A 15,804-nucleotide genomic window follows, 5' to 3' on the forward strand; every position below is an offset into this window, starting at 1 on the left:
ATAAAATGAATTTATGTTTTGCAGATCAGATCCCAGTTTGGTGTATTCATGCTGTACTAAACCCGTGCATACCAGTGAACAAGGAAATACAGCAAGTGCTGCAGGACGGAGCAGCAAGTGACAACGACCCGCCCACATGTAAGAGTATTTGCTGTCTGCAGTAGAAACACTACACAGATTTAGGGTCTGGGTGCCTCTTTCAGGTGTTCCAAAGGTACTATACTGAAAGCTTTTGATGGAAACACAGCTTAAGACTAGCACCCCTCCCCACCTTACTACCAGCCATGTCAGGCTCCTTTTTTTTTCACTGGCTCTCTTGCATGAAATACACATTAGTGATGATTGGATCGTCAAGCACATAAAGCATGTACATGGAAGCATATTCTGTCTATACTTAGTGTTGTTTTCAGTGCAGTCCCGCTGTGCTACACCAATGACAGTAATGCGTTTTTGCACGTGGGTGTGCACATGAGTGAGTTGTTGAAACAGGAGCAAGAGAAAGAGGAGTTTGCCCTTTTAAAAAAAATTATGTACACATTCATGTTGTCCATGTCTGTTTGAGTTAAAAGACAGTTTCAGCTGCTGCCTGGGTTGCACTCTGGTGGGAGCCATCATGGAGAGAGCTGTGGTTAGAATAAGCCTCTTGGGGCTGCTGCTGGCTTTAGTTAGCACATTACCAAACAAGGTAAGGTCACAAAACCTACAGGATGGACCACCTCAAGGCAAGGAAACTTCATCTATTCTATATTGCATAGCTGATAAATCAACAGATATCTGGTGTTCTGGTGTTGATTGTTTTGTATCAAAGCATCTTTCCCTCAGTGACCTACTGGCTTTTCACCCTTTGTGTTGAAGGGATTCCTTGAAAACTTGATCTGTGAAGCCATCGCCTAACCACGCCCACAACGCTATAGTTCAGCATACACCGTACAATTCGAGCCTGTTTTAAAAATAATGTCATTTAATTCCAACTCCCACTGTACATGTAAACTGTCTGCTATGAAAAGCCGAAGCTCACAATTTATGTGCTCACACTGTGTGGTCCAGCCGCCACACCATGACTCTGAGTGCTCACATGGTCGATGACCGTGACTGCCATGGATGTGCCGTACGCTCTGAGGGGGCAGGGACATAATCTGTAAGACACTGATAATCTAGTCAAGACAAATTTGTCTTTGCAATTAATTTTATAGGTAACACAATATTAAGGTAATTAGTAAGGTATTTATGAATTAATTAATTCAGAATATCATCTGCTGGACAACTACACGTGATATCAACAAAAAGACCACATATGCCTGCTTACGTGCACCTTGGATCATATGTATGCATGCAGGTGTGTGTGTGTGTGTGTGTGTGTGTGTGTGTGTGTGTGTGTGTACTTGGATCATTTTTGTTGTGAGGACAAAGTCACACCTTTCAATTTTAGGTAAGAGTTGGTCTTTGGTTTGGGTTAGGTTACGGTGAACCACCAAGGAATAATTGTAATTAATCAATACAGTATCCTGATAAAAACATCATTTTTTGTGTGTGAATGTTTTACTTATGTTGGTAGGCCAGAAATCTAATTGCACATTAGGGTATTCAACTAAAGCTGGTGTAACCAAGGAGTTAATCATTCAATTCTGGGGTTAAGATTAAGGAGTATTGCAGCATGTGAAATTAAAAGACTGGATAAAAAATAACAAGAACAGGGTGTTTCTGTTGTAAGACCAATGACTTTTCATTGATGCCAATCACAAATGCTTAGTTTTTCACTGATCTTTGGTCAGCTGGTCATCAGCCAAAGGGAACAACCAAGGTATTTATTCTATTGTGAAATGTTCCTCCCCCTCTATTTGTTCAGGACAACTGGGACATCTACAGCTTTCACATCAACTCCACAGTGAGCAGTCGTTATGCAACCACTGTCATCTCAAGCCGTGTGGCAAATCGTATGAACGAGTCAAAGGAAATAGAATTCCAAGTCCGCATTCCCAAGAACGCCTTCATCAGTAAATTCAGAATGTGTGTAAAGCAAAAATAATATTTACAGGAATCTGCACTTAAAGAATTTTACATTAAAGATTTATTAAAATAAATCATGGAGTGTGTACACAAATGAAGACTTTTCCTTAATGTTTTTTAGGTTCATAGATGGCCAAGTGTACGATGGTGTTGTGAAAGGTAAAGAGAAAGCTCAACAGCAGTACACTGAGGCTGTGTCCCGTGGCCAAAGCGCTGGGATCGTCAGGTACATGGAACAATGGATCAGTTCATTGCCAGGTCTTAATCAGATTGTTTTTTGTCATATTTTGTACAAGAGCAATAAGCGTCCTCCAGGACAAGGGAGAAGAAATAGAACATTCTTTGTTGCACAAAATTATGTCTTATCTTTTCAGGACTTTCTTAAATGGTTACCTTTTCTTTCAAATTACTGGCAATGTGATAGTTGGGAATAGGTAGACATTGTTTCATTTTAAGTGGTCATAAGTCAGAAGGGGGAAGGAGTGCTTTATGTAGACAATTATTGTGTCTTTTGCAGTTCTGTAGGGAGAACCCTCGAAGAATTTAAGACCTCTGTGAACGTGGCTGCCCACAAAAAGGTCACATTTGAACTCACGTATGAGGAACTGCTGAAACGCAGGCTCGGCAAGTACGAGCTACAAATCCATGCTCGACCCATGCAGCCTGTCAAAGACTTCAAGGTGTGTCGTTCCTGTTGGTATCTACTCAGGAAAACAATTCTGGGGTGGAAAGATCTTTCATTGTCAGAACTTAAAACTATTTTAACTAATTTTATTGTCAATGCCAGGTTGATGTGTACATTGATGAGAAAGCAGGCATCAATTTCGTCGAGGTTAAAGGAGGACTAAGCACCGGCACCCTGACTAATGCCATCACCAAAACCCATGCAGACAAACAGGTACGGCATGCAGGGATTCAAATATGTCTATTCAATTCAGTTACTTTTTAAATATACGAAGCATGCTGATTTTCCATGGAGCGCCAGCTGCTTACTTTCAGCACCCATATTGAGCCATCAGACCATTCACACACTGCCACACGCTCTGCAGCAGGCTCACAATCTGCAACTATAGTTTCTGCATCTGGTATATTTTTTCTGAGACCCACGAGTAAATCTGGAGGGAAAACATACTAAATACTCCATTATGAATGACATAAAGGATATATTAGATATGATATACAATATAATATGATAAAACATGCATCCAGTGTATCAACAATGCTTGTCAGTTGTGTCTAAACAGAGAGAGAGAGAAGCAGACACATACAGAGAGCACACAAAGACGCACAAACACACTCAAGACACACAGACACACAGCCAGAGACACACAAGCAAGCAGAGACAGAGCTCTCTGTGTGATTAGAAAAGAGCAAAGAGGAAGAATTGTTGCTGACCAGCGCAAAGAAATGTACTTGAGGTGTGAACAGCCAGGCGACTCCTGCCAACAATTGAAATATCAAGGCACTTCTCTGTCCAGCATGAACCTAGAGTTGATATTATTCTTTAATTTTTAGATACAATACATCTATATGCACTTTTACAACAGTTTAAGCTTTCTGCTTTAATGTCAAAGTGCATCTTGTTGTAGCAGTAGTGCTCAACACTGCAGAGACACTTAAGTTGAATCTAATCAATTTTTACAAGACAGGGGACTCATATTTTTGACCATCAAGTTCTGTGTCGATTAAGAATCTGTAACCTGATTCATCCTGTTTTTTAGGCATGGGTGTATTTCTACCCAACAGAGGACCAACAGAAAACGTGTGACAGCTGTGGACAGCAGGGTATGAATGGCGATCTGGTTATTGTTTATGATGTCAACAGGGACACCTCATTGGGAGACATCAAGGTAAAGCAAGAGTTCATTTCTTGTATACTCTTTATGGTTTGTTAGCATTGTTAAAATTAAATTAAATTATTTTAAAATAAAAAAAATATAATAAATATAATATCTTGATATTTATAAATGTAATTCATATAAATAATACTATCATAAATTAAATATACTGTACGCACTCAAACGGATATTTTATCTTTCCCTGTCTTTTAAACAAGCTTTCTTACCAATCAAACTTTTTCTTTCTGCCCCAAAGACATCAGATGGTTACTTCATTCATCACTTTGCTCCATCTAGTCTTGTCCGCATCCCAAAAAATGTAGTCTTCCTTATTGATCAAAGTGGCTCAATGCATGGCAGAAAAATACACCAGGTACAGTATTTGAGGAGTGTGTATTTATGACAGATTGCATCTCCAGCACCAGACTCTTTTTAAGTTTGTCAGTTAATTATGTCTACAATTCACTTCACAAGTTTATTGAATTCGCAATTTGAGAATACATGAAATACATAATATTACATGGTTTCTTACTTGTATAAAAGTTTTAATGTTTGAATGATTTTTTTGCCAGACCCGAATAGCCTTAATCCACATCTTGAATGACCTGGCAGAGGATGACTACTTTGGTCTGATCACTTTTGATGCCAATATTTTTCACTGGAAACGAGAACTCGTTCAGGCCAACAAGAAGAACCTGGAGAGTGCCAAGACATTTGCACAGGGTATTCAAGATAAAGGAGGTAAGGATTTTTTAACTACGCAATAAGCCAAGGTTGGCTGTGGTTTACAATGATTTTACAAAAGCCAAAGGACATTGTAAGGCTTGACACCCCCTTAGCTTTTCTTAAATCACATCCTTTACTGTTTTTTTGCTTTTAAAAAATGGTTACTACATGTACCTGGTAATGTTTCATAAAATAAACACACAGCAACAAAAACTGCAACAACTAATTGATAACAAGAACTAATTCTTCTGCCAAGCAAATTAGTTCTTCAGCGACATTCAGCAAAAAATGAATTTTGAGTAAACCAGAAGGGGTCAGCTGCTTTCAAACCTGTGGCAACATGGAGCCAACCACAAGTTTACCCCCATGGACTCTAGTATACCTAAAGTTATATCGTCCGCTTTGGATGAAGAAATAAGGCTGGTGGACTGGACTGTAGCAACAATAGGCATTTCTTTAACACAGTGACAGGACTAAGGGTTTCCTAGCTGCTCAAATATAAATCCCTGTAGGCTCTCTTTGTTTTGCTGGAATTGTTGCAGTTTTTTGTGCATTCATTAATTGACAGCATGAGTGTTTCTGGCCGTTCTTGTCTTACTGGATGATGAATGAAATCAGGCATCAGTTGGCAGTTGCCCTCTTTAAATTTGCATGTGCAGCTGCACTTTGAGAACTCCTTGGTGGTGGGATGTTTTGTCTTGTTTTCACTGCTCCAACAGTGACGGAATACATAGTGTGTTTACCAGTCCCAGATTAGCATCATGATTTTTCCAGCTCTTCACTTTCTTTACACACACTAAACCAAATAATGGACATAGCTACCATGACAGGCAGTAATAAAACTTTTTTTAAATTTCATTTCAGCCACCGACATTAACAAAGCCGTGTTGGCAGGAGCACATATGCTGAATGCACATCCCAGAGAGGGGTCAGCGTCTATCCTTATACTTCTCACCGATGGAGACCCAACCTCAGGTTACAATAAAACACACATCTTCACAAACACATGCACAAATACTCTAAAGGCAAAGTCCATCATTTTTAAATGATCTGACAGCAGTCGTTTCTCAATACCATCTCCTGTCAACAAGCTACAGAACCTCCACCACCACATTGTGAGACTCTGACAATAATGGACTTTTAAAACAGAAGACTGTCAGCTTTCTTTACAATCACAGGAATTGTGTGATTAAAATTTAGGGTGATTTAGTGGCATCTAGTGGTGAGGATTTCAGATGCAACCAGGTGAGACTTCTCCCTATTAATTTCTTCAGTGATCGCTGTTCTGGAGGTTTTATTTTATAACTGAATTAGCAGCAGAGGTCTCTTCCTATCCAAAATACCTGGTTATTTAAAGAATGAACAAAGCAGTATCACTTAAAAATATATAAACAAAAATCAGGTTTTTTCTGAAGCGCTAATCGCAGAGGGGCAGCTACCTATGGTGGCCTATGTGAAAATGCAAATAGCCATATCTAGAGCCAGTGTTTGGTTTGTCCGTTGTGGGCTACCGCAGACACATGGCGATGCAACAAGGCAATCTTCATAAATGAGGACCCACTCTCTTTGTAGATGTGAAGGGCTCATTCTAAGGTAACTAAATGATAAATGATCACAGTGATTCCTATTTTCAGGTGACCATACACTGAAGAAAACTTAAATTATATTCCATTGCTGCAAATATTCCCCTAAATCCTACATACTGGACCTTTAAGTATATAAAATGTGTTTATGTACACACTGTAACTTTTACTAATCACAGGTTCGTAGCTTGATTGTACTGTGAGGGAATTTGTCTTTTTAAACAGTATGTCTCGTGTCTCTGCAGGGGTGACAAACCTTGAAGTAATCCAGTCAAATGTCAGAGGGGCTATTGCAGAGAACTTTCCACTCTACTGTCTTGGTTTTGGTTTTGATGTCAATTTTGAGTTTCTTGAGAAAATGTCGCTGCAGAACAACGGTGAGGCACGACGGATTTATGAAGACTCTGATGCTGATTTACAGCTAAAGGTATTTGAAGTCACTTGCTAACAATATAAATACTCTGTTTACGGTGTGTGTGATTTGCTTCATTTCCATAGATGAAGTAGATCATGGTTGGCTATGGTGAGACTAAACATTAATGCAGTGTCCATACTGTGTGTCAATAGGGTTTCTATAAAGAGGTGGCCACTCCTCTGTTGACAGATGTGACAATGATCTACAATGGTGGGACCAATCTAACCAAGACTAACTTCAGCCAGTATTATAACGGCTCTGAGATTGTGGTGGCTGGTCAGATAACTGACAACGACATTGAAACTTTCACTCCACAAGTTGTAGCTATTTCGGTAAAGATCACTCCACATTGCACGTAATGCTCTCAAAGGTTTGTCCTTCATGCCTGTGTGTGTGTTTACTGACATAATTCCTTTGGCCTGTGACAGAGGAATAGAAAGGTGACGTTTTCTGAAACAAACACCACCGTGGAGTCAACTGGAACAGTGTCTGACAGACGCATCCAAAGAGTTTGGGCCTACCTTACCGTCAAACAGCTTCTGGAGAAAGAGTGAGTGTGATGTTTACCATCTTTCTCATCATTTTCAGCGCTTATTTACAAAATAGAAAAGTTAGTAAGAGTAAATGGATTAACATGTGAGCATGTGCTTCCCCTACACTCAATGTCGAAGTTGATGTACGGCTTCTCTTGATACAACCAAAAAGTATCAAAAGAAGAAATTTGCTTTTCAATAACTTCATCATACTTCACCGTCATGTCAGTTGTCATGTTTAAGACATATGTGGCACACAGGCTGCTGTTATCCGGGCCTGAGAAGGAGAATGTGAAAAAAGAGGCCTTGGAGCTGTCGCTAAAGTACAGTTTTGTGACTCCACTCACATCCATGGTGGTTACCAAGCCTCATGGGGAGACCACAGACGTTCTCCATAAACCAAAGGAAGGTGAAACACCACTGGCAGGGCTGCCTTCTGTTGGATATACTGGGACATGGACCAGTGCGTTTAATGGTAAGTAGCAGAACTTTTAACAAAACAAACAATGCAAAACCACGAGTGTCCACCTCCTTTTTTAACATGTGTCTTCTATAAAGGCAATTTGACAATATACATTTCCAGAAGACACACATTGCAGACTGCATGCTAATTTACAAATGATGACTATTTCAGATTGAATTGTGTGAAGTGTCTTTTTACAGCACCTAAGGTTTTCACCAGAGGTATGACATAGGTTCACGTGAGCACTGTTTTTATTATGACAACACCACAGTGTGTGTATGTTATACCTATATACTGTATAATATAACATAATAGAGAAAGGTTTTAAAGATTTCTACATAGTACTGTATTTGTATGTGTAACAAATGTGTATTTTGCTGTAAAAGATATACAATGTACAAGGTGATAACATGTTAAATTCTTAAATCTCACTGTTGATTTTCCATCATCAGTATTTTCAAGCTTCGATTATGGTCCATTGTATGATGCAGGTAAACTTCCTTTTGCATTTCTGATTTATCCTTTTGATTTTGTTATTATGATATTGACCGCCCATGTGATTAACAAGCATTCAGGCAGGACATACCTCTTACGAGGCTGAACAATTCTCTAAATCCGGCCTTCTCATAGACTGTATGTAAACACGGACGACATGACAGCGCCCTGAAAGTGAGGCTTTTCTTTCTCGATCGTCCCCTGGTGTCTGACTGCAGTACAGGTCCTAAGGCCCGACCCTCAATGTTAGTGAATGGACACAGGCCAAACTAAAAACTCAAAATACACGCCAAATGCATTTTTCCCAAAGACAGTGTCTGTCATTGAAGGTAGTTCTCATCCCCCTGGTGATGGTTCAAGTGTTTGTTTTTATGATAAGTTCGGTTTTAATGAGTTATTAAATTATTATACAAAAGGGGGCTTTTCCACCATGATGGGCAGCCATCACAGCCAATCTGTGCGCTCGCATTCATGGACCTGCTCATGATTGACGGGTGTTTCAGCAGGAACCCCCTATCACAGATAACGCTATTGCCCAGATGCGGGCTCTCAATGACATCATACTCGCAAGATGGCAACGCCTGTGTCCCAGATATTTTAACCTCACTTCAGCATAGTGGGAGTAAGTGGGGGTGTGTCGTGCATCTTTATATATAGTCTATAGTCCTTCCAATGATGGAAAAGTGAATAGGAATTTTTTGCATTTGTATCAAGACACACAATGACAAGACAATCAGTTATAAAAGGAAATATCAAATAGCCAAATATGTTATACAAATAAAGATCTTTTGCAAAATATTACTAGTAGGTGGAATATTTTTATATTGGAATATGTGGCCACTGATGGATTTCATTTTTTTTTTTTTTGAGTCCAAATGTAAACTTTTTTATAAATAACCACCTGATTTCTTTGGTTAAATAACGTATAGATGGAAGCCATATGAAAAAAATAATCACACAGCATGTTTCATTTTAATTTACAATACTACTTTATGTTAGATTAAGCCTGTGGCTATCTAGTGAGGATTAGAATAACACATATTTGAAGGTTTGTTTTGAAGCTGAGTTGAGGGGGCATAGCATGTTGTCAATTAATATAATCTCTTTTTCAATTAATGCAATATCCTCCAAAGCTTTGTTATGTAGATGTATTTAACAGAATTCGCGGAAATGTATTCACAGATTGGGACGATAAGAAATTGTTTGAAGAGTATCCCACCATGATTGAGCCAATAAGAACAACTAACGGTAGAGTATCTCATAGATATAATTCACAGCATGGTTTGTAGTAAATTGTTGTTTTTCTGTTGCTTAAGAATACCTTACCAAATATAAACCTGAACAAATCAGCTTGACTTTTTTCAAAAACATAGGAAGTAGATAATGAGCAACTAAAGAAGTCGCCCTAAAATATCAAGAAAATTAAAAAATATAAGTAAATTACCTGTAAATTAGTAAAAAATATTTAAAAAAAAAAAAAAAAAAAAGCTTGAAAAAAATACAAGATGACTTTAAAAATGCTTAAAAAATATTTTTAACACTTTAAATATATACTTATGATGGTAAGAAATATAGTTTTCCCCAATCATTTCTTTTTTTCCCCTTTCTAGACATTTTCTCTTGCTTTTAAAAACAATAATCTAAATCTACAATTTTTCTCACAATTTGTTAAACATTTCTTGCCAAGTTGCTCATAGCTTTTTTTATGATTTTTTGGCTTTTGAATTTTAAATACTTGTGATTGGCTTCTGAAATGTTCTTAAATCTTGTGAATATGAGAACATAATAGAAGGTGTCTTTTATTCTCTATGTCAACATTACACAAGTACAGGCATGCCTTCACCTTGTAAATGAAAATTATACATTTCAGCACCTCACGAAAGCCAAGATTTTCATCAAACTCTGTTCCTCTGTAGCCCCTATTCTTCATAGGTTTTTGATCAAAACTGAGAACCAGTCTCTTCCTCTGTGCTTTGATGTCACTGGAGACATTCGCCTTAAACTGCTTCATCATCCCATGAGGGGTCAGTAATGTTCCTTTTTGTGAAATCACTACTTTTCTTAAATTCCTTAACAGCCTTATCATTAAACCTCTATTATTTTGCCTTTTGCTATCTATGTGTGATAGAAAATCCTTATTCTTTGCCCTCCTTATGTAAATTATATCATTTGTATGAACATATACTTTTTTCTTAGCTGTCAGCGGTGAAAAATTAGAAAGTAGTTTTCCTTTGCTTGAGTATTTGCGATCTTGTAAATCTACTTACATTTTGCATAGACATATAGAACATTTTACTCCACTGCATTTATTTGACTGTTACAGTTAAAACATTAAAAACCTGTGTGAATTACACACAATTCATTACTAAAAATGAAACCTGTAACTCCCAACCTTTATGGCTTGTGACCACAAACAAAGAATTACTGTCTTGTTGGGGCTTTTTTTTCACAAAAAAAGCAAAGACAAAGAGAGTTTTAAAAAAAGAATTAAAAAAAAATAGAATGCAACTTTGTGCAAATAATTGCCCTGACCCATTCACTGGGTACCACTGGGCTACAGTACAACACTTTTACTTTTGATATTTCAAGTACAATTTAATGATAATACTTCAGTGCTTTTACTGAAGTGGGATTTTAAATGAAGGACTTTTTGTTCTGACATAGTGATTTATTCATTGTTTTGTTGGTACTTTTACCAAAGTGTAGGATCTGTGTACATGTGCTGTATAAATGTGGTGTTGAGTTGCATTTGTTTTCTTTTGTATCAGAGCTGACTGTGAATGGCGAGCTTGATGCAGCACTTTATGGAGGCTTTAAAAAGATTGTCATCCACTTCAAGACAGACCTGCATGTTGAGGTGGATACCAATGAAATCACTGTACGAGAGGGACAAACACTGACACGACACACTGGACAGGATCTCATCACATCTGGAGGGTGACTTTGCATGACCATCACCTTTATTTTTTCCCAGATATACATATGGGATACAACATGACCTTTAGAGTTGCTGGTAGATGGATTTTGTGCCCAGTGACACCAAAACAGCATCAAAGACCTAGTGGCGATACGGCTGACTGTTGCGTCGCCTCATGTCACCTGTGTCTCAGTCAAAAAGTTAAACTGAGCACACTGCAAAGAGTACAGCCAATCGCTTACTCTATTCTCAGCTTGTGTGAGAGGGAATAACTCCCCATACCAGCAAGTGGCAGAAGCCTGCAATCATTCAAAAAGGGAAACTGAAAGACCAGCAGGGTGGTTTCAAGATGCTGGTTAGCCAGTTAGCACATTAACAACACAACTAGATGATGAAAGAAGAAAGGATTTTACTGTGCATTAAAGAACATTGACACAAACAATAAAGTATAATTTTTCTTGAGATGTCAATGACTAAAAGAAATAACATAACCACATGAAACAAATTTGATCTCATGCCCCCTTAGACCGATGGTCTCAGCCATCTCCGGCACCAATTCAACATGCTGAATCAGCTGAAAAAAGGGAAAAGGGCCAATTAGTGCCAATGGAGCAGGACACACTGCAAAAACTAGGTTGACACCCTCACCAACAGCCTGACATTGACCTACTGCAAACTGTCAGCTTGGTGTGTCAGGTTTCTTTGAACCAAGTTTTGTTCACTGCTTCTTCTTCTTCTTCACTGCTAAGCTACTAGCTGCTGGTTGTAGCAGGTGTACAGAAAATGACACAGGCATAGATTGAGATTCAGCATATTTCCTAAAATATCAAACTCTTCCTTTAAAGTAAGTGTGTCCTATAATCGTATGTCTTTACAAATAGAGCACTGAGAGTAAAAACACCAGGGGTGGCCACAAACATCCCACATCATTTGTTAATATTTACCATTATAAACTTTTGTAAATTGTTATGTGAAGTGATGCCTTAGGCCCTGCACACCCACTGTACAACCACACAGACTGGGGACGTCAACAGTGAACTGTTAACCACCAAAAACTATTTTTGACCAGTTATGTGTCAGTCTTCAGGTTAATTGTGGTATTCTTCAGTTTACTGCACCTCACCCCACTTTGGTCTAATAGAAGGTGGTGAAATGGTTAATTGCCGCAAATATTGCCATGCAAACCAGACAGTGTTGTTGTGGAAACATTGGGCCCACCCTCCAATCACAGCCCCTGCTTGCCCCAAAGAGTAAGTGGCTCAATTATGTGCAGTGAAATCCCCTTTAGCAATGTTGACTATCACTGTTAGCTCCCTGTTACTACCATTAGCAGTGTAAGTACAGGCAGGGTTGCTAACTTAGTGAGTGTTTAACTATTTACCTCATAAAACATGAAAATTTCACCGCCTCTAAATAGATAGCGCTTTAAAATGCTGTTGTTGTTGTTTCATATTTCACATCTTTTTTTTCTCCTTCAAAAATTACCCGGCTAGTTGCCAGTAATGAGTGTCTGTATTTCTAAAGTAAATTCAACTGGAACTGACATCCCTAACAGAGATAATATTAATTATTCTGCATCATCAGAACTCTCCTCAGGAGTGTATTTAAGCGTGCAGACTGTGTCTAATCAACAACTTCCTGTTGGGTGGGAAAAATGTTACCAGTTTACCTTCTCTTTTACCAGAGCAGAGCTGTCACCAGCCAAGATAAGTGAAACTGTGTGTGAAGTGTGCAGGGCCTTTAAAAAGTCCTAATGAAAATTAAAACAAAGTCTATATTTTTCCAGTTTGACAGCGATTAGGCGGCAGAAGGAAATAGACATTGCAGCTGGAGACACACGCATGGTCATCTTAATTCATGTGAACGATGGTAAATCATTCCTCTGGCCCGTTTTAAGACAGAAGCCATCGGACAACAACATTGAGGGAATTTTAGGTGGGTGAAAAGAATTATTTGTATGATTTATCAATATAATGAATCAACGTTTGCACTCCGGTGGTTGCTGGAAAATACTTCACTAAGACAAATAGTTTTTGCTTTGTCTCTGGCGTGCCAGCTTTACAGTGTCATTGCTTGATTGTTTGTCCTCTGTGTGTCCAGCTCTAAAACCAGCAGTTTATGAGGAGGTGCAACAAAGTCCTTCAACCAAACTTAAGATAAAAGACCAGGAGACTGACGTTACAAGGTGCATATTAGTTGGTTTAAAATATAAAGCTGTTTTATGATTATTAGTATTACTCAACACAAAGATATATGACTGCTTTTGTCTTTCTTTTGTAGGTCCAATGCTGTTGACTACAGTATTGGCTCACATCCGACACTGGATTGCTGGCTCACGTCTGCTGAGTCTGCCCTGCAGAGACGCCTGGATGATTTCACTGTTACACAACTTTAACTGGGAACTATGATGAATCACTTGCAAAGATGGAATTAAAGAAAACTGAGACCAACACTGACTCATTGTGGTAAAAAGACTTCCTGTTACTACAATGAGTAACAGTATCCCAGATCTGTGGTTGTCTTTTATCAACTTAGTTAATATTCACCAAAACAATTTGCCAAATGTTTCATTTGTTTGGAAAAATCTGTCAATGTTAAGAATTCTCAAAAATTATAAGAAAAAAAACTAAATTGAGAATTTATAGTTGTATTTGACCTGCAGCACAACAGCCCTCAGTGCATGTTCCAAAATGGCCTGAATGTACAGAGTTGATAATAGGTTCAAGGTTCATTTATTATCATTGCACAACAAAATACAAGTTGAAGTCCCTTTATGCTGCACAAAAAAGCTATATTGCCCAATCCTATTTTGGTTTTGTTGATCTTGAGCAGTATGCTGTTCTCTGTACACAACTCTGTAAGCAGGCATGGACTAGGAATGCAGAGGCCCCGGGCCACAAAACCATGTTGTCTAACTGTAATGAACACAATGTTCAGCTCAGCTCACCTCATGATTGAGGTGTAAATTGAGAAAACTTTCTTGAGAATATGTAAATACTTTATTTGGCCAACGGCAATGATGTAAACGCATTAGACTACAGTAGGCCTATGTAACTTCATGGCATATGCAAGTGCATACTGCCCTAATTCCTCCAATTCAGTTTTACAATTCACATTTTTCCATCAATCTATCACACAAACAACACACAAACACACAATGTGAAAAATATCAGAACAAACAGCATTCTTCTATTCTCTAGATTGTATTAGTTTTTATGGTGTAATGCTAAACAAATGTTCTGCAAATTTCAATAACTTTAAAAAGTTCTATTAAAAATAAGCTAGGGAAAAAAAATCAGAATAATATATTTAAAATTACAAGATTCAGATCATGTCCTTGTTTCTAATAGTTTTCTTTTTTATTTTCTTTCCTTTTTTGGCTTATGTTCAGGAAATTTTCTCCTACTTTTTACTAATCTGTTAAAAGTTTTTGGCTCACTTTCTCTCATAAGTTGCTTGATGGATTTCTCCCATTTTTGAAAAAGATCAATCCACTTTGCTCGGGTTTCAAAGGGAGCAAAATTCAATGACTTTTCCAAAACTCTAATATTTTTACTTATTTCATAACTTTTCCAGGATTTTATGACAGTGGAAACCTTGTTTTAAGTATTTAAAGCGCTAACAGCTGTTTGTTTGCTTCTTGAATAGTTAGCCAAAAATATGATTGAATCAGATAAATAGGTTAAAAGTAACAGTGAAATTATGGGTCTGCCTACCTGCCACCGGGTGCCACCAGCCTCGGGGGTCATTGTTGGGCTGCAGGGCGGCCGCCTCCGCCTCGGTGTCGGGCTCATACCGGAGGTGTGCTCGGGTCCTCCTGGATGCTGCTGGTCCGGTTCAAGTCGAGGTGAGACAGCTGAACTAGCGGCTGCTGCTAGGTGACGGTTACTCCTCTTGGCTAGCAATGTTAGCATCGTCCTAGCTAAGCTACTCTCTCGACGACTTTTGGGGGAAAACAAGCCGACACGGTACCGTTATGTACCGTATATACTTTTCGAAAGTAAATTTTCTGTCTGCTGTATTTTGCCGTAACAGCCTTTCGCGTTGCTGCCCTGCTGCTCCACCGTTTAATCCGTGTTTTTGTTCCTTAACGCCATCCGTCAACACTACCGTCAAACCTTCGCTGCGTTTCCGCCATTCAAACTCCCCCGCTCACCTGACTCATCGTCATCATCCGCACAGCCCCCAAAACAAGATTTTTTTTTTTTTTCAAATAAAATAAATTTCCATTAATCGATTTGTATTTGAACACACAACTTCTTTATTTGATTTAATGAAATAAATAAATAAATTTAAAAAATCAGAAAAAGAAAAAATAAAGACAGGATGGAGGCCCCTAGAGGTTGGAAGCAATGGTGAAATAAAATATTCAGGTCCTTGATTTAATTATAAGTATAAACAAAATGTAGAAATATTCTGTTACAAGGCAAAATGCTGCATTGAAAATGTTACTTAAGTAAAGTAAGTAGGTATTATCAGGAACAAATATCAAAAGTGGAAGGAACCAATATGGAAAAGTGACAAAATAAAAAACAATAAAAAAAAAAAATCGAAATATTTAAAATAAATTAGAAAAGTACTTTAATGTTGATCAAAAATAGTTGCTAATAAGGGGCTGGTAAGGGTTGGGGAAGGATATAATGGTCACTGTTTTTATATTCTTAATTTTAGCTACTCATTTTGTCATGTCATGCCAATTAATTGTAATTCTATCGGCAAAATGATGAATTGACAAATTGTTTTGGCTGTACTATAAAAGGTTGTGTAGTTTAATTTATAGCAAAACATTATATTTTTTAAACTCTTATTTTATTAATTTGTTTATTT

The 15,804-nt window shown here is 38.0% G+C and overlaps 1 protein-coding gene across 1 annotated transcript; it reads left to right on the plus strand.

The window, feature by feature from the left end:
* Window positions 1–574: 574 nt before the first annotated feature.
* LOC121958588 (inter-alpha-trypsin inhibitor heavy chain H3-like) lies at window positions 575–13,427 on the plus strand. Its single transcript, XM_042507621.1, has 20 exons — window positions 575–685; window positions 1,847–2,007; window positions 2,129–2,233; window positions 2,525–2,687; window positions 2,795–2,905; window positions 3,729–3,857; window positions 4,102–4,218; window positions 4,418–4,586; window positions 5,436–5,546; window positions 6,400–6,581; window positions 6,722–6,901; window positions 6,998–7,119; window positions 7,363–7,577; window positions 8,018–8,056; window positions 9,243–9,308; window positions 9,977–10,084; window positions 10,829–10,997; window positions 12,764–12,912; window positions 13,078–13,162; window positions 13,258–13,427. Exons 1-20 carry the CDS (start codon window positions 614–616, stop codon window positions 13,370–13,372), a joined length of 2,568 nt encoding a protein of 855 aa, XP_042363555.1. The 5' UTR covers window positions 575–613; the 3' UTR covers window positions 13,373–13,427.
* The last annotated feature ends 2,377 nt before the right edge of the window (window positions 13,428–15,804 follow it).

The sequence above is a fragment of the Plectropomus leopardus genome, chromosome 2 (assembly GCF_008729295.1).
Source record: "Plectropomus leopardus isolate mb chromosome 2, YSFRI_Pleo_2.0, whole genome shotgun sequence".
NCBI lineage: Eukaryota > Metazoa > Chordata > Actinopteri > Perciformes > Serranidae > Plectropomus > Plectropomus leopardus.